The sequence below is a fragment of the Medicago truncatula genome, chromosome 8 (assembly GCF_003473485.1).
Source record: "Medicago truncatula cultivar Jemalong A17 chromosome 8, MtrunA17r5.0-ANR, whole genome shotgun sequence".
In the NCBI taxonomy this organism is placed as follows: Eukaryota; Viridiplantae; Streptophyta; class Magnoliopsida; order Fabales; family Fabaceae; genus Medicago; species Medicago truncatula.
The window spans coordinates 47,993,741-48,018,810 of record NC_053049.1 but is presented as its reverse complement, the minus strand read 5'-3'; the positions used below and the strand labels follow the sequence as shown (position 1 = coordinate 48,018,810).

Sequence of the window (25,070 nt, the reverse complement as noted above, 5' to 3'; positions counted from 1 at the left end):
TGCAATGCCAAATTGTGACATAAATAGCAGCCACTTGCACTTGCCGGTTGCAACGTGAAAAGCTATAATTAGGAAAAGGACTTAACTTAAGGACTAAATTGCATCAAGTACAAGACAGCCCCTCAAATAAAAAAGTACAAGAAACGGTTAATTCCAGTTTTAGTTACAGCACGTTCGTTCTTACATTGTGTTAATTTTGTTTGTTTTAGTTTTCCCATTTCTCATTCTTCTATTATTATTATTACCAAGTTTTGAGTAAAATGTATCAATATCTAGTGACACAGCTTCTCATGTTTCATGGGACAACATATGTCTGTCTTTTCCTTATATCAGAGCAACTCAAATATGAAAGCTAATTCATTATTCACACAAGGGAATTGATAATGAGTGTTTTAGAGCACTCTTTAAGAACTTAAATGGTAATTTTTTATGAAAATTTGTATATCATATGCATTGAAATTTGAAGTATTTTTTTGAAATTCTTGGAGAATGTCTCGAACACTCACTCGTTAACAAAAGAAGAGGCATAAATAGCTAATAATCCGCTAATGAATTTAGCTAACAGGCATTACACAAACCAACTAAACCACTATATCATCTAAGACTTTTATTAGCATTTGATAAGTCCATCAGGACAACATCAACTAAGAACAGGTTTTCCATATCACCATTTACCAATTACCCCTCCTCAACTACTTATAGTGTCAATGTCAATACTAAAAAGGTTAAGGTGAAGTTTAACAAATTTAGGATCAGAAATAATAGAATTCCACGATTTACAGACGCATTTCATTTTGAAAAAGGAAAGAATCTCACTGATAACATCATACTCTTTACATACTGGCTGGCTGGTGGATCAAAGCGGCGGTTGCTGACTCACTTTGGCGGAAATAACAGGAAACAACATGTAGTATATTATGTTAAAATAAAAAATAATAAAATTGGGGCTTTAAAATATGAGAAAAGATAAATACATCGATTAAATTGTAAATCGTCAAACATGTTTCTTCTGTTAAATCTAATGACGTGAATCACAACTTGCGAGTTTGCATTATGTATAAGATGCAAATTCCCATGACATTGTTTTGATTGTTGTGACCAACAATACAACACTAACTCATTTGTTAAAGTATACGGAAATTCGTAAATTTAATCTCCAATATCTTAGCAGTAGAAACTAAATTGATGGATTTTAGATAGTTTAATGACTACTTATTATTATATTTATATAGGTTTAGAGACTAAATTGAGTACTAATCTAGAGTACAAATTGATTGTTATCTTTCAAAGTCACATGTAAACAGACTTTGATAAAGACACTACTATTGTGGTTGCTTCAATGATGGTTTATTTCTTCATCTGAAACCAAAATTGGAGTTCACAAGTTGTAAATTAATCGTTGCAGCTGAATCTTGATGTTCAATACACTTATTTACTAGCTTAAAATCATTTGTACTGTTGGAGATATGAACTTTCCTGTGAATTAGAAAATGAATGTGATTGTACAAAATAACTGTTATTCATGGTAAAGATGTCTTCTAACTTTTTCTGAGGTAATAAGTGTGGCAGTCATATCTCTTGGTTCACATCAAAGTATCAATTAAAAATTAACTTTTAACATGTTGGTACAATACTAGTTTAAGAACTCTTGCACACACCATCATTTTCTTTTGAAGTTTTATAAAATTTAATTATAAATTGTGATATTAGCCCAATTGAATTAAAAAAAATGATCCTACAACTTTAATAAAATGAGTCACAAATAGATAAATAAGTCTCTGTGTATGATTATTATTTTAAAAAATGTCATTGACCTCATTGATATTATTGATAAACATTAAGCTAAGTACAGATTCTCTTAAGCTTTTGGCCCAAGCTCTTACAGTTCAGCACTACCTTGAGCACATCGATTTGTTGAACTTCTGTTATAAAATTTGTTTTTCTTTTCATATGATTATGAATACAAAATATGTTACAATATTATCCACAAAATGTCACCAATGTGACTAAGAATTCAAGTATTAGAAGTTCCAACATACCAATGACTTTATTATATTTACATGAATCTGGATTCAGTGCAGTAAAAAAGACACAGTTATACACATTAATTGATCTCGACAATCGATTTGAGATCGGCTGACATACATTACACACCTTCACCAACATATCTTCAAATAATCTTCATCATTGATTTGAGTTCGAACAATCAAGATTAGTAACTCCCTCTCGCAGTTGCTGCATGGAATCTGAATCCCTATTTACATAGCACGTGCCAAATTTTGAAGACTATGCAATTTAATTGTAGCTACAAGTACTGCCTCCTATTTTACTGCCACCGTTTTGGAGCTTTAGGTGTGCCAATACTGGGGCTTTTTATGGTACCTGAAATTAAATTTGTGAAGAAAGTTGAAAAATCTAAACATTTTAAGAAGTTAATGATTACTTAGTTTGACACCTATATAGTAAATTATCACTTTAAGATATTTGAATCATTGATGAGAACCATCAGTTGATATTTGAATCTATTTATAATTTGTTATGTATGCGAATTAAATACTAACCGATGATTCATTAACTACAGATATATTTTCCTTTAGAGGAGTTAAATTCATTGTTAGTATAATATCTGTTCCTTTAGAGGAGTTAAATTCATGGTTAGTATAATATTCATATGCTCTACTAAAAGCAAAGTGAAGAATAGCATGACCTCTGAGCAAGGATAACAGATACAGCATAAATCGAGAGAATTTCATTTTAACTTGCATATACCTGATGATTTCTTTGAGGGGTCCTTTGCTACAGCTGTGGTAGATGAGATTCGGCCAAATTTCCTTACCGCTTGAACAGTTCTGGATATTACTTTGGACCTGCAAAACACAGATCAAAATTTTAACCATAAATATCACATATACATTAATTTTAGACTTGACTTCTAAGCGATGCATATGTTGTTCCTCTGCAAATATGCTGTAATAGCATAAGCACTACTCACGTCTTCGACTTATCTGAAGTCTTTTTGGCTTCACTCATACTGGAACTATCAGAAGAACCATCAGTTTCTGTGCCGAGAGCAAGACTATTGTTGTCAGAAAAATCACTTGATCTTTGTTGAAAATATGTAGCTGAGACTCCTTGAGTTACTCGCCTAGCCTTTTCAGGCGAATGGAGAAACTCAGTTTTATGGTCATCCATTCGTTGTTTGGTATCACCTTCAACAAGGTGCTTAAAACTTCCACTTGATACTTTTTGAATTTGCTTAGAAATACCACTGACGGACTTGTTCAATGATTTAAGCCGAGACTCCTTGTTGTCAGAAAAATCACTTGATTTTTGTTGAAAATCTGTAGCCGAGACTCCTCGAGTTACTTGCCTAGCTTTTTCAGGCGAACGGAGAAACTCAGTTTTATGGTCATCCATTCGTTGTTTGATATCACCTTCAACAAGGTGCTTAAAACTTCCACTTGATACTTTTTGAATGTGCTTAGAAATACCACTAACGGACTTGTTCAGTGATTTAAGCCGAGACTCCTTGTTGTCAGAAAAATCACTTGATTTTTGTTGAAAATCTGTAGCTGAGACTCCTTGAGTTACTCGCCTAGCCTTTTCAGGCGAACGGAAATACTCAGTTTTATGGTCATCCATTTGTTGTTTGATATCACCTTCAACAAGGTGCTTAAAACTTCCACTTGATACTTTTTGAATTTGCTTAGAAATACCACTGACGGACTTGTTCAGTGATTTAAGCCGAGACTCCTTGTTGTCAGAAAAATCACTTGATTTTTGTTGAAAATCTGTAGCTGAGACTCCTTGAGTTACTCGCCTAGCCTTTTCAGGCGAACGGAGATACTCAGTTTTATGGTCATCCATTTGTTGTTTGATATCACCTTCAACAAGGTGCTTAAAACTTCCACTTGATACTTTTTGAATTTGCTTAGAAATACCACCAATGGATGCGTTCAGTGATTTAAGCCTTTCAATCTCCTCATCTTTTTTCAAAATAGTGTTCTTCATAGAAGTCACCTTCAAAGTAAGACAAAGTAGAAAATACTTGTCAGAGTACATGAAACAAAAGAAAAGCACACCGCATAACCACACCGACGTATTCAATTTACATGAACAAGGTAAATTACCTGTTCAGATAATTCTCTCGTCTCCTTGTTATTTCGTGCAGCTCCTAGTTCAACTGAGGAAACTCTCTCAGCAAACTTTAAAGTACTCAAAGTTTCAGAATACGAACTGACGTCCGAGTTAATCTGGACAAACATGAGAGTCTTTGCTTGACCGCCTGTGCAGTAAAATCAAAGACAATATTCCAATCAAAATCTAGTAGAAGCTTGAAAGAGATTCTAAACCGAAAGTTAAGCAGATGAACATTGATTTACCAAGAGACGTTTGCAGAAGTTGAGTAAGCTTGCTGTTTCTATATGGTACATGGGGACTCTTTTGAGAAAGGGCAAAGATTACATCTCCGAGGGCAGAAAGTGATTTGTTTATATGTTGTGCTTCCTTAAGTCTATCCCCGGTTACATCAGATCGATCTACTCTTTCACTTCCGGCCAAATCTACCAAATGAAGATTACCATGCATAGTAGAACCAGACTTGAAATCCTTTCCACGAACATGAATTGAGACCACACTGTGCACGTAAAGTTTATACATGTCATCATAATAAAAAGCTTTCATTTCAGGGAAAGAAAAAAATGATTTAACCTGTGAGAACGGCTACTTCTTTCATTCATAGCAGTCGAACCGATTGCTCTATTTTTAAGTCCAATGTCCATCAACTTAATGACATCTGAAGGTGATTTTACGGGGAACATGCTAGCATCTGGTACTGCTATACCGTATGATTGAGATTGAGTCAAAATCCCAAGTGTGTGCAAATCAAGGAAACCAGAGAAGAAAAAACTAATAAGGGAAAGTTAATGCAAAAAAATTGTCTAAAGATATTTTTAAAAAAGGATATCTCTTTGGAGATTCCTCAGTTGATAACAAGTCACGAACTTGCTCGTTATATATCTCAACCATTTGAACCCAAATCTCATAGTCTATGAGGCTTCCTCTGCTTGTGGAAATTCTGAAGAGGTCATTTAGAGCTCGATAATTAACACCGAGTTTCTCACTTGTTGCTCCATTTGGACCAGTCTGAGAAAAGAAGGTAATTTGTACAGTACAATAAGGCCTTTCTTTAATAGCATTAAGAAAAATATAAAATCAATATGTCAAGAGGGTTTATACCATTGTGTAAGTTTTTCCGGACCCGGTTTGGCCATAAGCGAATATACATACATTATATCCATCGAGTACCGATCTTACAAAAGGTTGAATGTCAGCGTATACATCTCCTGTGCATCATTCAAAGTAGAATCACGGGACAACGTCAGAATATAAACATTACAACTAAAACTAAGTAAAAACTGTAATATCGATACACATGAATAATGATGCAAAATTTTCATCTCTGGATATAAGGAATACTTCTCCATAGCCTAATCTCAAAAATGGAATAGAATATATAAATAAACCTTGAGTTGCGGCAGGGCCGAAAATCTTGTTGAACTTAAATGATCGATGTACATCTTTCCCTTCTTTGGAGGGATTTACCACAACCAAATCACTTTCACCTATGTCTTCTACAATAGACTGTTTTTCCTTTTTGTCTATAAGGAATGGTCTAATTCGACAAAATACTCTGATATTTCCTGTATCATAAAACAATGTGTGAATTCATATTACACTTACATAATATACAAAAGCGAGAAAAAAGACATGGATAATGCTACCTTTTAATTCTTGAACTTCATTAAACATTTTTTTATTTTCAGCAAGGACGGCTTGATAGTTCTGAGATGCATGTATGAGTGGTTTGAGATTTACACCTGAACAAATTACATTCAAATGATTAAAGGTTAAATCCCGGTAGAAGAATATGAAAGGGAGCACTAAAATGACATTCTAACGACAAAGGCTTACGTAATCGATTACACTCCTCTACATAAACGGTTTTCCCTTTCATAGCATCTTGCTTAATGGACTCCCACGATGATTTCAGTTTCTGGATGTTTGCAAATCAAGCACAAAATTGTAATGTTTGGCACCACAATTATAACATTGACATTGACACATTTTTAAGTGTACCTGCAGGGAACTAAATTGACAATTTATAACAGTCTGCAATTGGTTCTCTTTCACTCTCCACTCCTGATATTTTGAATCCGAAGAATCCTCAATCTCCTTAACTGCGTTCCTCAGTTCTTCGAGTCGATACTCATATTCTTGAGACTTCTGTCTCAATTCTGCTTTAGCATCCCTGGTTTCTTCTTCCAACTGTGAGCATTTCGCTTCATATGTTTTTTTGGTTGCTTCCAGTTTTTGTTTCAATTCTGAAATTTCCAAATTTTTGTCCTCTAGCATTTTCGTCAACCTAATTATTTCTTTTTCATTTTCCTTCTTTTCTTCCTCTGTGACCTTCTCATCCTATATTGAAGAGTCGGAACATGAAAATAATCTAATTAAAGCCTCTTGTATTATCCCGTGTCTATAGTATATCAATATATTTCTTATGATGCAAAGTATGAAATCATTACCTTCAACTGTTGAAGCTGGCTAGAAATCATCTGTTGCAAAAGTTCGCTCTGATAAGTAGAGAACTTGTACCAATTTTCAAAATTTGAAGGAATATATAAGGATCCACTTTTAAAAATATGACTAGACAATGATATTTTGAGATACCTCACTCTCTTCTCTAGTTCCAGATGCAAGTGCCTCGAGTACTCTTATTCTCGACTGATATTTTTCTTCCCGGGCCTTAAAAAGATTACTTTGCTGAATACAGTGTAAGAAAGTGACATGAGGAAACTGACTGAGAAAAGCAAAATTACATAGATGTTAAGAACAATGTAACGGACATACAGTTCGTATGTGTTCTGCTTGTGTCGATATGCGGCGTTCGATCTCCTGTGAAACCTTTCTCAACAAGCATGCCACCCGCTAAACAAACAAAAATAACAAACAATATTTATGAAACTGTATGGATTACTTGAGCTTGAGGTGCAAGTCACTCATATGGATATATACTTGTATTTTCATTTGCAAGCCATACATGAGGTATTTCTCCGTTTCTTCTCTCGACGCTTTCTTCAAGAATACCATTGACAACACTTAATAGCGATTGAGTGGGAGCATTCTGCAACAACAGGCAATAAAATAAATCAGTCATGAATCAAACAAAGAATACACGCATATCTATATACACATGTACACAATTTTTTTTTAATCTGAATACATGTATCTGAAGGTTGAATTCAGGAACTTACATCTAAACTGTTTGATTTCATCATTTCTGATATTTTTGCGGCAGGAAGATCTGAATAGCTTCCAGGTTTAATTTGAAAAACCTCGTGGAACTTATGACCAACCTGGTATATTAATGAAGCTGATGGTTCTGCACAAGATTCAAATGAACAGAACCAATCACTTATAAATACAAGAACGCAATATAATTGGTCTAATGAATATCAACATAGATGTTTAACTTTCAAGCACTACAAATGTCCTTCACAAAGGGAAAATAACCACCTCTGTTCCTCTCTTCTTCTAAAGAAGGATTTAAATGAAAAAAGATAGTCACACACGTATATATAATTAAGAATTTAAAGTTCAAAGAAAAAGTGTCTTACAAAAATAAATGTTTAGTTTTTATAGTACAAGTTAGAACTTCCCAAATAACATTGCTTAGGGAATTCAAATTACATACATCCTAGATAAGTTTTCTCATTAACATGTCACAGTGTTTATGAAATTGGATTTTATTATCTCCTTATGTACAACAAGCACATACAGAAAGAAGGGGATGAGTTTAATAAAATTCACCGGACCCGCCATAGAAGGGCTAAAACTCATAACACGTTGAAACCTTGACTCAGATGTAAGCTTCCTGTTGTCCACACCAAATGGTGGGGAAGAATGAAAACTCGAAGATCCATACCCACGAGGGCTTGATGCATTGGAATTACTTAAAGAAGCATTATCTCCCAAAGAATTCATCAAACTTTTCGCTCTGAGTATTAAAAGACAATCCACAACAGGCTTCATAGATCCCTAAACAACAAAAGAGACAGTGGCAACCCAACAAGGAGCGTGCAATAAGCTCGTGAAGATCTTAAATTATCAACAGATACAATAATGCTATGCATAAAATCACGGTACAAAAAAATAGATGCTAGGTATCTTATACCTTCTCTAGGTCTGATATTTCAAACCTTGGCAATCCCAATCCATCCAAAGCTTTCAGAAATGTTTTAACATTTTCTGATTGTGATGGCAGAGAATGATCAGATTCACTGACCTACAAAAAATAATCCAGATTGAAAGGTATACCTGAATTCTGAAAGTAAAATTGTCAAATTTATTGCTGAAGTTAACTGAAACTCTGAAAGTTAAGAAAGTATTACCATAGTTACGGGACCAGGTCGTAGTTTGTTTAGTATCTGGCACAAAACTGTACCACTGCTCAAGCATGCTCTTAATTCACCATCTGTGACATTTGTTGAGAAGTCCAATGAAGGAAGAAGACTATTTAACCATTGAACCAAAACCGATCGATGTTTAGCTGAAAATATTCATAAAGAAGATTAATTCAAATTCAACACATAAATGAATAACATGCAAATTACAAAGAGAGTTTAAGTCCAATGATCTCCATACCTTCCACCTCACATTGAGTGTTTACTACATGCCCAACTCTATCAATTCCATTGAAAATGTCCTTTGGACTACCCAATTCTCTGGGTACTGTAATCTTTATACCAGATGGGGGATTCATTACTAGGTTCCTAGTGGGACAAGCAACCTAAGATTTCCACAAAGATACATTTCAAAGAAATTCCCTTTGTGTCATATCACCCAAAGAACTCTTCAAAGCCTGAAATTCATATCAATTCACGGTACTCTGAATCAGTTTCTTCAATTGTGTATGTTCAAACTATGCTACGCAACAGTTAGAAGCCCTATTTGACAACACTCTGTACTAAATAGCGTATCATAAAACAATATCGACTAGGTCAAAATCCGCTACGCTATAACTGCTATTCGACAGTACTCATAATCACCAACATGCAGTTACCACCAACAAAAACTTTTTTTTTAATCTCAATTCCTTTCATTGGTTAAAGAAGCCATCCATGTCAGATTAGCAAGTAAGGAAGGACTAGATAGCTAAAGAAGATTAAACAAAGAACCCTTAAGAACAGAAAATGTACAATTTTTGTATTGTAACGTAATTGATCAATGTTTTGTGACAAAAACAAAAGAAACGTCCAAAAGAATAAAACTTGAAAAACGGGTCATAGAAATTTCCGGGGTAAAGAGGACTATTTTGTTTGCATGCAATTTATTTATAAAATATTCTAAATGAATATTCAAATTACCAGGAAGGAACAAAACATTCATGTTGAAATTTGACTTGTCTACGTTTGAAGAATGTTACATTATTAAAATTAAAATATCCCTCAAACAAAATAAAGGAAAACATAAAAAGAAAAGAATCTAAAGAATGATAAAAATAAAAAAAATAAAAACATTAAAACCTGGGAATGTTGACGTAGAATGAAGAATGGTAGTTGGGGAGATTAAGGAGAATCAAGAAAACATGGCATCCATAAGATTTTGTACGTAATTATTTAAATTAATTAATTAATTAGTTAATAAAATAATTTTTAAAAAAGAAGTTAGTGTGTTAGGTAATTTTGGAAGGAAAGAGAGTGGTCCGAGAAAGACTCCGTGCGTCACAATGAATCATTTCCCGCCAGCGACAAAAAAGAATAGAATAGGGTCTGAGGTGCAATGCCAAGTGTTGTTAACTTGAAGAGATCCAACTGTGTGTTTTTTGTTTACACTTTCAAAATTTCTCATTTTTGCAATTGGCATCGATGGAAAGACACTATCTTCGGTGATAATTAAGTGTGTGTTTGGTAAATGAAAAATTAGCTAATTGAAATTTGAAGCGACTCGTAAATATAAAATGACATAAAGTACACCTATGTTTAATATGTTATGAATTATATTTATAGACATTTATATTTATTTTAATAATTTAAAAGTATTTTTTTAAAATAATAAATTTGATATATGAATTTAATGGAGTTTATCTTTAACAAAATTTGTTTGACTTCTTTATCATATATTCTTATTTGTTTTATGGAAAATTATTTCTTTTTATTTAAATTGGTAAATATGTTCAAAGATAAAATTAATCGTAAATATGTACATATGAATTTAATAGAAAGAGACCATATATGTTTCGGTGAGCTTAACTCAATTGGTATGAATATCGCATAATATATACAGGGTTGGGGTTCGAACCCTAAACACCATACTTCTCCACATTTAAAATGTGCGAGCTCTAGCCACTATGCTACTTAAACAAAAAAAAACATATATCTTTCAAAAATGAAAGAGAGCGTATAAAAAAAAGTCACATCTGAACAACAATATTTCAACCATCTAAGCAATAAAAAAATTCAAATAGAAAGGAATACAAGGGTTCCATGAGCATAACTCAGTTGATAGGACAATGCATTATTATATGTAGGGGCTGAGGTTCGAACACCAGACACCCCACTTATTCACCTTATAAGGTGAATTCTAACAACTAGGCTACTTGACAAAAAAAAAAAATACAAGGCAACTGTCAAACAAAAATTAGCAGAACGTGGAAAGTTAATTTCTTTGAGTGGGCAGTTTTTTTTTTTTTAAATAAAAATAATGTTAAAGGTTATAAATGGAAGAAAATGTGAAAAACTACAAGTTATAAGCTTAAAAGCTAGTTAAAATAGCATCTCAAAAAGTGAGATAAGCTTGTTACCAAACACATTTTATTTTTTAAAACAAGCTTATAAACTAGTCTAATAAGTTGTAAGGTAGTCTATTGGCTTTACCAAACATAGCCTAAGGGTGTGTTTGGTAAAAACAAAGCTATAAGTTAGCTGATAGCTGATAGCTGAAAAGCTAGCTGATAGATGATAGCCTATAACTGAAAAGTTAGCTGATTAAAATTAAAAGTGTTTGGTAAAATTAGCTGTTGAAGTGACTATAAATATAAAATGACATAAAAACACATGCTTGTTTAATTTTTTTTTAATATCATATATATAATTTTTATTACTTAACACATTTATTTTTAAATATTTAAATATATTTCAAATTATTTTCATCTCCAAAATAATAAATGTATTTATGAATTCAATCGAATTTTTTTATTTAACCATTTTTTTTTTTTTATGAATTTTATTTAACTAAACTTGCTTCACTATTATAAATTCTATATAAAATTATATATTATATGAATTATGAGCAAAGTAAAAAAAAAAGTGGACAAGAAAATTTAAAAAGCCATACATGGTAAACATGGTTAGTTTAAGAAGATAGTGGGATAATTTTTTTTATTATAATAAAATAAAATAAAATTAAGAAAAGGTTAAAATGGGAAGAAAGTATAAAAAGCTACAGCTATAAGCTAAAAAGCTACTTGGATTAGCTTCTTAAAAAACACTAAAAGCTAGTGAAAAAAGTTTTTTACCAAACACATCTCATTTTATCAAAACAAGCTTATAAGCTAGTTCAACAAGCTATAAACTAGCTTTTTTGTGGTACCAAACACAGCCTAAGTGTCATTTGATACTTTTTAGATTGGATCAATCATTTTTAAACTTGTTTAACCGATTAAAAAGTCTTCTGAGTAGTAGTTAGCGATAGTTAAATGAATAATTTGGAGGTGTTTTGAAGAAATTTTAAAAGTATAAAGATTAATTTTTGAATCACCGGTTTAATTCAATAACCATGTAATTTTTTTTTATGAGAAATGATATTTGTACAACCATTTTGTGACAATTTTTTGACAACTCTCTCTTTCATACTCACATTATGTTTTTATTCTCTTTCCTCCTTTTTCTCTCTCCATTATTTTTAACTAATAGAAAGAGAGGAAAAAGAAGTTGTCAAAAATGATTGTTCAAATATCACTACTCTTTTTATTTATTTATGGTGTTCTTTTGGAATTTAAAGAAGTTTTTTTTAACTCATTTTGAAGTATAACCCATCGTGTTAGTAGGTATATTGTATAATTTGTGCAATGATTGAGGTTCGAACTATGGAACATCTCTTAAAAAGATGAATTTATAACCATTAAGCTATTTGAATAACAAATGTATATTGTCACCAAAAATAAATATGTATATAACTTTCTGTCCAAAAAAAATTATGTATTTACGCTTTCAAATTATATATTTCTAACCATTTTTATTATATTTTTCTCTTCTTTCTGGTGTGGTTCCACACGTTCACGTTGATTTTTAATTACTTTTCTTGTTTAAAAAATTTGATATTTAATCAGTTATCGGTTCAAATAATCAAATATCCACAAACCTTTTGAAATTAGTACTTAAATATATTGGACTTGTTATGTGTACTTATATTTTCTTACTTTATTCGATAATGGGACTGTGTAGTTTCCCAACAAATCCTAGACAATCATATCAAGTTTGGAAATGACTATGATCATAGCTGCAAACTGATGCTGAATATGAAAAATAAGCAAGATTCAATGACACAAATGAAAAGGTAAGTGAGAATAAGTCTAAAACATTTTGAAATTGTTCGATCGAATCAGTTGTCTCAATATAATTAATTAATATTTCAAAATGATTCCTAAAATTATAACAATATATATTCTATCAATTTTCTTACTAACAATTTAATCATATCTGTCCCATTGTTAGAATTTTAAGTGGATAATGATGAAAATGCATTTAAAATTAAGTAAATAATAACGGTGATAAACTCTCTTTTCAACGCTCTCTCTAACACTCAGTTTTTTTATTGGACTAAATCAATATGGGTAGGGTAGGTCCTAAAAATTTTGGTGCCCTATACAAAAGGAAAAAATTGTACCCTTTTAATTATTCTAATATTTTTCTTTTTGTATTTTTTGTTGCACAAGATTCATTTATAATCAAAGTTCTTTAAAAATATATTTACAATAGAATTAATGAAAGCAAATTAAGAAGAAATATATCTTTGTCAAAAAAATATAAAATAATATATCTATATTGTATTGACTACTAAGTAAAAATAATAATATGGATGCCCCTAAAAATACAGTACCCTGTGTTGCCGCCTCAGGGCCACCCATGAATATGAGACATGCACTTTAAAAATGAAACTCATATAAAGTGGTAGAACATATACATTATTTTCATGCAAGTGAATGTTAGAGAGAGTGTTGATAACATTCCTCTTAAAATTAAGGGTGTGTTTGTTTCAAGTTTGCCAAATTTATTTCTAGGAATAACATTCCTTGAAATATATAGATGTAAATTTTATTCCAAGGTATTTAGAAAAAAGATGTTTGGTTAACATTATAATGTTTCAAGGAACCTCAAAAATAGGGATTATAATAGGTAATTATACGTGATTTTATTCCCATCTCCATATGAACTTTATTCCTACCAATTTCTTTGAAAAAATATTTATATTCCCAGGAACATTTTATACCCGGGAATAAAATTTAACAAACTTGTAACAAACATAGGCATGTATGTTTTTATGATTTTATTTCCAAGAATCTATAATTATAACTTGAAACAAACATAAGTGAATGATAAGATATTCCGGACAAACCTAATTAACATATTATAAATTTAGAGATCATTTTAGAATACATGAAAGAATAAAATAGATACGGTCTTTTCAATTTTATGTGTTACATTGGATATATGCTCTTCTTATAGATACTAGAACCTGTAAAATAAACACACAATCTAAGCAGATATTTTCTAATTAATATTAATAAAACAGCTGGTGACCATATGTATAAACAAAACATTACAAGTGAAAAATATCATATTAAAATTGGTATGCAACGTGATAATACATGGATTCTAGACCAATCTAAAGAACATCAAGAAGTTGAGGTCATAAAGATTGATCTGTAAGATCATAACAAAAAATAAAAAAAGGCTTTTTCTGGTTGTAGGGCATGTAGCCCAATAAGAATCACTAAATTCTTCAAATATATATATATATAGTTTTGATGCTGAAGAAACATGAGGACTTGATCTAGGGCTAATTTGATGTATCTTGCAATTTACTTGGCTTCCAAGTAATGATCTTCTATGGCTAGCTGCTTGCATAAAAGTTGATATCCTATTTTGTCTTAGTAAGACGTTAATTTGGATCATCTAGCACCTTGTGAATTCAAAAGGATCTTGCAATCTTACAAATTAAATGAGTCGAGTTGATTTCATTTGAAATAATAGTGGTTAATGATACTTATAATGAGATATGTGGATAAAAAGTTTTGAACTCATTTGATATTTGAATTTTCCTTAGATATATACGAGTATTAAATCTTTAAATTGTAAGTATATATATATATTTACATAAATACCATCAACTTTGGTGGGAAATATTTGCAGGAGACTATCATACTTCTTTTTTTTGACTCAGACTATCATCTACTTTTTTTTAAAAAAAATATATCAAAATTTAGATAAAGATAAAATATTAAGTTAGGTATAGGAACCAAGTAGTGTCTGATGACCTGGACCTGATAAAGGATGACACGATGATGAGGATTAAATGTTGTATGATGGCCCCATCAGCCATGTTGAGTTTTTGCTCTGTGCCATCACTTTTTTGAAGTTTCTTTCTGTTATTTCATTTTCACAAAGTCTGGCCCATTAACCCCAAATTTTTGGACCACAATGCTTTTATAGAAAAGAGAACAAAACTTGCATTTCAGGATCTGTCGCTTCTGTACCTCTTGGGATATCATAAAGACATAAACTTACACATCATCTTGAGGTTTTTTTCTCCTTATAAGAAGAGTTCATTAATATTAATTATCATCATGTGGTTGTAGATAAAACCTTCTATTTTTGACTCTCGTGTCATTACAAGTACCTATTACTTCTATAATTAAAAAATTTCTTGCAGATTATTAAAATATCAGTGAATCAATTTTCATGCACTCATTGGAAGAGATTCCAACTATATTTGACTTGACAATTGTAGTAACATACTAGCATGTCTTTTAGCCTTGTATTGTATGGTTTTATGAAACCATAGAGCTGAATTGACAGATATTTTTAACCTTGTTATCGGTGTGAAGTATTTTCTAACTTTACCAGCAGTGACTTATTCTTATTATATCGATGACTAATTTTCGTCGACTATATAACCACCTTTAATGAGGTCTCTCGTTTTAAGCACAATTTTTTTTCCATCTACAAGGCATGAACACAAAATCTTGCTTAACAAACCTAAGTTGAGTTTCACTCTGACCAACTTAATATTTGTTAGCTAGATTGACAAGATTAATTCTATTTTCTTGACTTCCATTAATTCCTGGAAAAAAAGGAATCCACTAAATTGTGAACGTTAGACATAGCCCATAATAGTTGTGTGAGTGCGACAGTTTAATTGAATTGTTTGCACCTGTAAGTAGGGTCTAAACAGAAAAGGTACTGCCCAATAGGAATTCTAACACTAGATATTCTTGACAGACACTTGAACAATATCGATCCCTGGTTCATTCTTTGAAAATTCAGTTGAATTTTATAAAAAAAAGTGATTATTTTACAAGGCTAGTAAATTTATCAGTACGTAGAACACAAACTTACCAGGAAATTAAAATATGTTCAAACTTTAAAACATGTCAAAAATAGCATTTTCTATAATGGTAGCTTTTTCTACCCATTGTTATAATTAGTTGAATACCGTTTAACCTTATCTTTGGTATCACACACAGTGAAGATGTCAGTGATTTTTAAAAATTACACCATAGCTTATGCAAAATCACATTGGGTCACCGTGATTTTGGTATACCACCATGATATAAAACATGCACGAAGAATGGTTACAAGTTAATTATTATTAATAAGTAGCTTAGTTAAAAAAACCACGTCTAGTTGAAGAGTATACACTCGTTGCAATCAAGTATTTCAACATTACAACAATTAATAACCATTTCAATCTAATGTTAAATAGCATAGCATCAACATTTGAATGTGAACTTCTAGTAAGGAACAATAATAATAGGCTTACAAAAACCAACAGCCAAATCATCAACTAGCTCATAATTGAAGGGTTACCATTAGTATTACTAATTAAACCTGAAGCTAGAGATAGATTGAAACATCCCAAGCAACATTAACTCTAGTAAAGTAATTAATAAACATTATTATTATTATAATACATACTATACACAGCCACATGCACCAAATATTAATCAATCCAAATTTGCAGAAAAGCAAACATGGAAGTTAATTAATAACCAGTTGATGATATTCATGTCAGTGGTAATTAGTTGGAAAAGAAGTTGCTCCTCCAGCAAAACATGCTGTCCTCTTAACAAAACGACCTTTCATTCTTGGTCTCTTTTCTGCATTCAATTTCCTTACTTCATATCTTATCTTCTTTGCAAACAAACGTGTTCTTCTTTTCTCTCTGTACCTTGATACTCTTGCTTCTCTTCCTCCATCTCCACCACTTCCCATTAATTGCCCCCTTAAGCTTCTTACTTCTCCTTCTACACCACTTGAACCCTGAAATCAATATTCACATGTCAAATATCATATACATGTATTAAATTACAACTAAGTGGTAGAGTGACCTTGCTGCCACGATCTACTGAGATTCAACCCTAGTCGTTTCAATTACATATGGAAAAAATAAAATATCTAAATTATGTTATCACTAAATTTTTGTTGCTAATTTAATGTCTTGTTTAGTATAGTGTAAAAGAGATGATTGAGAAAAAAAATGAAAAGTTGAAGTACCAATAAGTTTTGCCATGAATCATCATCACAATTGAACTTAGGAGGGTTTGCAGTAGTCCATGGAGAAGGAGAACCTTGCCTGCTCCATTCAGTAATAACCTCTTCATAGTTTAGTCTCAAAAATCTCTCTCTCTTTGTTTCTTCTTTAGTAATAACGCTCTCACTATAACCAACACTACTATTACTCAAAGGCATATACTCTTTCTCTTGTTGTGCTAGTGATACATCATTATTATCAATATTCCAATGAAAAACATCATCACTTGTCATGTCAAAAACTGATTCCAAATCATCAAGTTCTTCATCCTTAACCTTTAACATTTCACTTTTGGATGCATCCATTTCATTCTCTTGTTTATAATCAAACACTTGTCCTGATGAATTCTCTTGAATCTCACTACTCCCAACACCAAGTAAACTTTCAACATTAGCTGCAAATTCAGCAAGATCAACATCAAACTCACAGAAACTATCCAAGTCACACATTTCCTCAAAATCAACAGCATCATTTTTCACAGTACAAGTCTCTAAATCAAAAGGGTTGGCATCGAAAACTGGCACACGACACAGCAACTGCTCCTCATCAGCCTCATCAATATCAACAAGTAGTTCTTGTCCTTGTTCTTCTTCACCTCCGAGTTCAGGAACAAGTGGAAGAAAACTAGTATTGAAGAGAACTTTTTCCTTGAGACGTTGCTGTTGTTGTTGAATCGACGAATTTTTGTTGTGGCGGGGAGTTCTTGCTTTCCTTGTGAATCCACTGTGCCATGCTTGTGCTGTTGTTGTTACCTTAGCAGACGCGGTTTGAAGGCGAACCCTTTCGTGTCTACTTGCTAATAGATTTGCAGAGTGAACCAAATTGTCACAACCATGACAAAGGAAAGCATCATCTGCAGCACAAAACCAACGTGCTCTTCTTCTTAAACAGCTATCACATGCTCTTGCTGTCTTGGCTCCCAAGGCACCTGCATCTGCATCACCTTTCATGTCTATAATCATAGAATATAACTAAACTATATTGTTTTATGTCAAAAAAATGATTCAATTAATGGTTTGTGTTTGTTGAAACTAGACAATGTGATGAAGGAGACACACTAGTGTCAGTAGGTACTTTTTTTTTTTTTTTTCTCTCTGCCCATGCACTTTTGGTAATTTGCTACAGGAATATTAATGGAGGTTAATGGGACCCACCAATTGGTATGATCTTAGTGTTGATTGGCTAGAGAGTTGAAGTTAATCTTATTCTCTGAATTCTAATTGGTTGTCTTTTTAATTATAGGATTTCTTATGGACCCATTAGGGTTTGTGCATTAAATTTTTGAGTAAGACATATTTGTTGTGTTACATGTATAATAATTCAATAATGTCTGCTATTTGAGGTCCCCTCTCCTTAGGTTGCTTTCATCTCACCGGCTGTGGTATTCTACCCATATTCTCTCTCTGTTGTCCTCTCTTCTTTTTGTAATTCATCAACCATTACATGCGGGGGGTATAGTAGTGTTTCAATAATGTTTATCATTCTGGTTAACTAATTTTTGTACAGTATCTCAGCTTTTACCTTTGTTTTGTGCTAAGCATTACTTGATATTGATGGTGTCCAAATTTAGTTAAATTTGGTATTTGGGTACTTGCCTTGTTTTTCTGTCTTTTATCTTACATTACACCAGTGGCTAATATGTTTTTGGCTTAAATATGTTTTTCGTCCCTGCAAATATAGACCATTTGAATTTTCGTCCATGAAGTTACTAATCCTTTCAATCTGCCCCTGCAAATATTAATCATTTGACTTTTGGTCCTAATTAGGTTTTTTTGCTGAGGTGGGCTGTCATTAGCGGCGTGGTGCCCATGTGGCAAGTGATGATTGGGTGAGGTGGTTTGCTTAAATAAGTCTTTCATCCCTGCAAATATAGGTCATTTGAATTTTCATCCCTGAAGTTACTAATCAGATGTAATTAGGACCAAAAGTCAAATGATTAATATTTGCAGGGGCATATTGGAAGAATTAGTAATTTCAGGGACGAAAATTCAAATGGCCTATATTTGCAGGGACGAAAGACATATTTAAGCCTATGTTTTTTAAGAAACTAAATTAGTCCACCCAAATTAGCACCAGACATAATCGAACTTGAGACCTTGAGTACACTAGTGGCTAATATTATTTTATCATCAAATTCAAACCTTACCAAATTTCTCATTGGTTTGTTATTAATCTTTATCATGTACTATAAATAAATTCTGAGAGGAATCGAACTTGGTACTTGGATTTTACGACATTCACACACTCCATATCAACTGCTTGCATTAAATTATGTGGATTTCATATGATATGTAAACATTTAATGAGTAATGTTAACCGATACTCCCGGAGTACTGGTTAAGGAAACAAATATAGTAACATCACATTGGGAACTTGTGCAGTCAACCCATTAAAAGTCTAAAAAATATTTCTTTTAATTTAAAACTTTTTTTTTGTTTCCTTAACCAGTGTTCCGGGAAACATGTTAACATATCCCACATTTAATTTGTGGACAAAACAAAAGGTGATAATTGAGATTGGTGTATATAGATAAATTCTTGTCAACTTGACAAAAAAAAAAAAAAAAATCTTGTCAAGAGGGAAATGGATGGATTGCTTCCCATTGGGTAAGAGAAAGTAGATAGCTATTGCTTATGCAAAACAACCCCGGGTGTTGACATTCTAGGAATCAGTCCAAAGAATAGTTCACCATAGGATTTTATATATTTTTTGGGCCAGGTAAAATTGCATATATACCAAAACCATAAATTGCACTGGTTTTTGCATATATAGATGATAGATATTGCTAGAGGTGATATTTTTGTTTTTATTGGTTTTGCAAAATCATAAATAGTAATTATTACAGAATTATCAAATCTCACCCATTGAAAAAGAGATTAGGCTTTAAAAGAGCTTATAACTAAAAAAAGATGTTATACAGTGATTAAGTTTTTTTTTTTTTACATGATACAGTGATTAAGTTAATGATGGATGAAGATACAAAAAATGTTAAATCGATCCCTAAAATACTACTAGTTGTTTACTAATGTTTCGGGATACTGATTAAGTTAATGATGGATAAATATTAATCAGTACTTCGAAACATTAGTTAAGAATCTTAAATGATATGAGTTAGACCTTATGAAATCTCTTCATCCTCTTCCCATTACTGACAGCCATCTTCAGTACCATAATGCCACAGCTTTCCTATCAAGTATCACTACATTCTCTATCGCTGATGCTACTGCCACCAACAGTTTATCCATAATAGGGGACAAATGCATATAGAAAGAACAAATATTATTAATAACTCGTGCCATGTGGCTAAAAGCCTTAAATTTGAAGAATCTTATTTTTTTTATATAGTACATTGTTAATATCAACCTGATTATTGTATTTTAAAAACTTCAAGTTATATCATGACACCTGTTTTGAGTTCTATGACATCATGGTGAATATAACTGATCGATCAGAATCAGATATTCATTCCAAAATCAGTTCTTGGTTAATCCTATGATCCATAGCTATCACTTAGATAAAACGTTTGCTTATAGTTTCTGCTTACTATCAGATTTTTTATATATTTATCAATGATATTTTTCTTCTTAGATTGAAGTTTTGTACTTATTTGTACTTGACCCAAAAAAGAATACTGCAGCTTATTATTAAACAAAGTTACCTTGAGATTTAATATTTGGTTTGTTTTAAAAAAATATATATAAGAAACGGATACAATAGACACAAATTTAAGTTGTAAAATTTAACATCAAATTTAAAAGTTTTGCGTACGATGGGTGCCTTTAATTTCACCAACTAGTCCTCAAAATGTTGAGTAACAATCCAGTAACAGTTTTCTTAATTTTTTGTTAAATAATGTGTCTTTGCTAGTTGCTACTATCCTTAATTTGAAATTGAAATTTTGTTTGCAAAGATGTAGTAACTTTTACACAGACACATGGATAACTAGTTAGGCATGTCAAAAAAAGTTAGGCATGTAGGTCAAGTTAGTAAATGAAAAAAAGCATATGGATAGGGTAAGGTCAAGGTCACACTCCATAGACCACTTAACATGTAACATACTCAGAAAAGGACTAGACTAGACATACAAACTCGTTATTATAGATATGGTGCCGCGCACATAGTTGATAGATAATTGAGTTTCTTAACGATGTCGTGAAGAGTTCAATTTCATGTTTTTGCATATGAAAGAGCAATTGTTGAAAGAGATCCCTCAAAGAATTTTCCCACCTCCTGATCCATGACACCTTGAATTTACCCCAAAAATATTGTAAGGGTTATATTTAGATTGCAAGAAACCAGCAACGGCCAAGAGTGAATTTGGTTTGGATGCATAGTGTAATTGTGGATCAATATCTAAAAATTGCTAAAAAAAAATTGAAAAGACCAACCTCGTCAACTTTGATTATAAGTTAAGAGTCTTCCACATCTTTACATTTGATACAATCACTTCATTCATGTTGATTTGACAACAACAAAATAAATATAATTATAAATTTATTTTTGAGGTACTGACCTGCTATTTTTTTGTCAAATCGACACCGATTAAGTCATCATTTCTATCCTTAATTATGAAAACAATTTTAATCAAAGATTTTTAAATATTAGTCTTCAATAGACAATATGAGATATTTTCTCCACACATAACAAATGACGAACCCATACTCACGGGTCCACTTCGACCATTTGCAACTGCAACTAAGAAACAAAGTTGAGAAAGTTACTAGTAATTTACCCAGACACTAAAGGTTAGAAGTGTTCATCATACTAAAATATCCAACATAGATTTTGTAGAAAATATCTTCTCAAACTCAATGCTTAGTTAACAAAAATTGAAACATCAATAGAAATTTTTGTAAGTTGTAACAGTCAAATTATTGTATTGTTGAAAACCATGCACACCTTTCTTGAAAAGGAAACAACAAGTTAATGTAAATAGAAGTCGTAGATTCTTCAACGCTATCCTTATTTATGTTTTCCACAATTATCCCATTTGGAATTTAAAATTGATCCATGTCCAAATTTGTTATGATACTTATTTATGTGAAAAAATATTGAAGTGCAAAATTTTAATGGTTTTGGATTGATTACCGGTAATGGAGAGGAGGTGTAACATAAGGGTCTCTTTGGCTCGGGGTTTTTGCAGGGCAAGAGTGTTAAGCAAAATTTTATTTAAGATTTTGATATCATGATTCTCACTATGATATGAATTTCTATAAAAGAGTAGGAAAACATACCAAAATCCATTATGTGGATTTCTTTAATGTTTTTTATACTTATATGCAATTGTTTTGGTCTCTATGTCTTCTTCTTTTTTTTTGTATTCTTTGGTGGTGAAAATATTTTTCAATCATAAGAAAGTGAATAATGTTCCCTTCATGAGAAAATATTGTTTCTTTCTCTTTCTGCTTTCATTTTATTATAATTTTATTATCTAAAATCGATTGTGTTTTAACATATAAATCTTTCCACTAATTTATGATAACAAGAAAATATATACTGCCACGAACCCAGACCGAATCGGTATTTTTTGGACACTCAACTCAATTCCAGTCAATAACTACACATTTGCTTGCTTCACACAAATTTAAAAGTAAAATAAATGGAAAGATAGTATTATCAACTTATTGTTTTCAAGTGTATATATGTTCATTTGGTCAAAAAGTATAGGTTCATATTCAACATTATTATAAATGAAAAGTGTAATAATGACTTAAAAGTGACTCACATATAGTAGTAATATTATTTTACACCAGCAATTAAAACAAATACATAAATTAAAATAAGAAAAATAATAGTAGTACATACAAGCAATGATTAAAAATACATAAGTATTATTTTATTATTTTTAAGATAAAACAATGATGTAACAGTCAGGTTCAGTGGTCAATTTTGAATCACATAAAGTTAATACTTGTTTTAAAATAAAATAAAAAATAAAAAAAAAGGTCGAATGTATATATATGATCTAAAATTTAGACCAAAATTATTTAACATTTTAGATCTCTTCTGTTTGTATTTTCTTATAAAAACTTGAAGGAATAAAACTAATAATCTTAGTCTAAAAATTCAAGTCAAACTAATTAAATTATGATTATATAATTAAATAAAATCCACGATCAGCAAATTGTTAAGCAAATTTGAACTGCCACTAATGTTACCGTCACCTAGAATTTACTATATAATATGCAACACACACAAAATGAAAGCATATACAAAGACGGACAATTTTCATAGAATTTCATCACACGCAAGTCCAGCTATTTTTTATTATATTTAAAAATATTAAAAAAAAAACTAAAATTTCTCGAAGACCATGAAAAAGTTAAACAAAGTTATAATTCCATAAAATTTTGTTATCATAGATAACTAATCTAACATGCCAAACAAATTAAAATCTTGTAAGCAGCTGCATGTGGATTAAAGGCTGGTCAATCTCTGCATGCATGCCTGAACAGCTAGCTAGTTTCATCAAACTGCAAAAGTACAATCAACATTATTCAAATTAATTTTCATCGATCCATGCTAATTCCATGACATCTAAAGAATGTTTTTTAAGTACAAGGATCATAATATTGTTAATTAATTTCTACCTGCAACATCATTAACATTTCTACCTCCAATGTCATCGTCCTCGTCATCATCATCGTCGTCAGAGGGATCATACCCTTTCCCTTGTTCCTTGCAATATTGATTAAGAACAGGTGCAACTGCCTCCTCTCCTTAACAAATTAACAATACACTAATCATAATCAACATCATCTTCATAAATTTGATACGTTAGTAGTAATTAATGATAATAATTAAGCAAAGTACTAATGATTAATTCAAGAGATGAATGAGCCAAACCTTGTTTGTCCTTGTTCGAATCAGCTAACTTTCTTTTATGGAACTCCTTAGTCTTTCTGCGATAAGCCAAAGCAGCTTCATACTCGGTATCATGAGTACCAAGGTACTCAGTTGTCTTTTCAAATGGATTTCTAATCTGAGCTGCATATCTTTCCTTGTTCCCACGGAGGCGCCGAACACCTTTGTAAATGCTTGTGGAAAACCTTCTCCACAATCCTTGTTTTTGAGGAAGCTTTTTAACTATTTCTGGATTTGGTTGCACAAACTCACACAAAATTCTCTTAGGTAGTAATGGTTTTGAGGGATTAGGTTTTTGAACTTGTTCATCACTTGAACTCTCTGTTGCATCGGGATCGTTAGCCACAATTCGAACTGTTTGATAATAAAATTCATCTTCGCTTGTTGCGTCAACCTTTTCTTTTTCTTTCGTTGATTTTCTCTTTTTTGGCGCCATTTTCAAGTTACAACTCCAAATCTAATCAAAGAAGATGAACAAAGAGAGATGAACAAGATCAATTTTGTTAATTAAAGGCCTAATTTGATTTTGGATCTTTTTTAGTTTATATTTCATTTTTAAAGAGAGTGCATAATTTTATTTTATTTTTTATTACTAAGAGGGCCAAAGCCCGAGAGAGTGCATAATTTTATTAGAGTTGAGATCATATTCATTTCTCTTGAGAAATAAATAACAACTTCATTTATGAGAGATGGTCTTACATGTTAAAATAACTAAACTAAATAGAAAAATGGATACACCGATCCACTTATAAATATCAATCTCTCACAAATTAAATCCTCAATTGAATTTAACTGTCAAGTAAAGCAAATTAAGGTGTGAAACATATCAACAACAATGAAATAGTGTGTAGTATTCAAAAATTACATGCAAACGACGATATATATACAAGAATGAATGGAGTTCAAGAGAGCTATACACAAAAACAAGTAATTGGAGATAGAGAAGAAGAAATCAAGACACATATATTCTTCGGTCAAAAATAAATAAAAAGTTAGCAATATTTGACAAAAATCTTAATAAATAATTGTAATCAAAACCAATACACAACTAATTAATATACACCAGAACAAAAATAAAATCAATACATTACTAGGTAAATGCAAGCGGGTATCATACATGCGCACCGATCAAAGGTTACAAATCAATCCATAAAATAAAACATTTTTTATTTGAAATTTGTTTCATTTAGAAGCAAAAAATAAACAAGCATGAAAACTAAAAGAGGTGAGTTGAGAAAGAATCTTACATTGGTTTGTACACTCAATCACACTCTAACTTTGGTTTGTTTATTTGCTTGAGCTTGCATCGGATATAAAAACTCTAACTCACA

At 31.5% G+C, this 25,070-nt stretch overlaps 3 protein-coding genes across 9 annotated transcripts; all 3 read right to left on the bottom strand.

The window, feature by feature from the left end:
* Positions 1–1,980: 1,980 nt before the first annotated feature.
* On the bottom strand, positions 1,981–9,665 carry LOC11409618 (kinesin-like protein KIN-14C). Of its 7 annotated transcripts, XM_024773376.2 has the most exons (22): positions 9,588–9,665; positions 8,707–8,923; positions 8,454–8,611; positions 8,237–8,347; positions 7,878–8,100; positions 7,317–7,444; positions 7,103–7,186; positions 6,913–6,990; positions 6,733–6,825; positions 6,588–6,650; positions 6,139–6,477; positions 5,974–6,055; positions 5,784–5,879; positions 5,526–5,702; positions 5,239–5,345; positions 4,967–5,145; positions 4,711–4,875; positions 4,383–4,636; positions 4,131–4,285; positions 2,993–4,020; positions 2,770–2,867; positions 1,981–2,382 (listed from the first exon to the last, which is right to left on the bottom strand). In XM_024773376.2, the coding sequence occupies exons 2-22, from the start codon at positions 8,822–8,824 to the stop codon at positions 2,327–2,329; spliced, it is 3,792 nt and encodes a 1,263-aa protein (XP_024629144.1). In that variant the 5' UTR covers positions 8,825–8,923; positions 9,588–9,665; the 3' UTR covers positions 1,981–2,326. The 7 variants fall into 7 exon arrangements, with proteins under 7 accessions (XP_024629144.1, XP_024629143.1, XP_024629145.1 ...); XM_024773375.2 differs by lacking the exon at positions 9,588–9,665 and having other exon boundaries at positions 8,707–9,342; XM_024773377.2 differs by lacking the exon at positions 9,588–9,665 and having other exon boundaries at positions 6,588–6,635; positions 8,707–9,342.
* Positions 9,666–16,020: 6,355 nt separating this feature from the next.
* LOC11411153 (zinc finger protein CONSTANS-LIKE 16) lies at positions 16,021–17,988 on the bottom strand. The gene is made up of 2 exons (XM_003630801.3): positions 16,839–17,988; positions 16,021–16,604 (listed from the first exon to the last, which is right to left on the bottom strand). Exons 1-2 carry the CDS (start codon positions 17,835–17,837, stop codon positions 16,353–16,355), a joined length of 1,251 nt encoding a protein of 416 aa, XP_003630849.1. The 5' UTR covers positions 17,838–17,988; the 3' UTR covers positions 16,021–16,352.
* A 5,355-nt stretch (positions 17,989–23,343) lies between these two features.
* On the bottom strand, positions 23,344–24,175 carry LOC112417063 (ethylene-responsive transcription factor ERF117). The gene is made up of 3 exons (XM_024771819.2): positions 23,722–24,175; positions 23,466–23,594; positions 23,344–23,348 (listed from the first exon to the last, which is right to left on the bottom strand). The coding sequence occupies exons 1-3, from the start codon at positions 24,173–24,175 to the stop codon at positions 23,344–23,346; spliced, it is 588 nt and encodes a 195-aa protein (XP_024627587.2).
* Positions 24,176–25,070: the final 895 nt, after the last annotated feature.

Coding starts and splice junctions, on each gene's coding strand:
- LOC112417063 (XM_024771819.2), bottom strand. CDS start 24,175: ATGGCGCCAAAAAAGAGAAAATCAACGAAAGAAAAAGAAAAGGTTGAC. Junction 23,595..23,721: donor TTCGAACAAGGACAAACAAG/GTTTGGCTCATT, acceptor TAATTTGTTAAG/GAGAGGAGGCAGTTGCACCT.
- LOC11409618 (XM_024773376.2), bottom strand. CDS start 8,824: ATGAATCCCCCATCTGGTATAAAGATTACAGTACCCAGAGAATTGGGT. Junction 8,101..8,236: donor AAATATCAGACCTAGAGAAG/GTATAAGATACC, acceptor TTTGTTGTTTAG/GGATCTATGAAGCCTGTTGT. Junction 6,478..6,587: donor GCCAGCTTCAACAGTTGAAG/GTAATGATTTCA, acceptor TCTTCAATATAG/GATGAGAAGGTCACAGAGGA.
- LOC11411153 (XM_003630801.3), bottom strand. CDS start 17,837: ATGATTATAGACATGAAAGGTGATGCAGATGCAGGTGCCTTGGGAGCC. Junction 16,605..16,838: donor ATTCATGGCAAAACTTATTG/GTACTTCAACTT, acceptor TATTGATTTCAG/GGTTCAAGTGGTGTAGAAGG.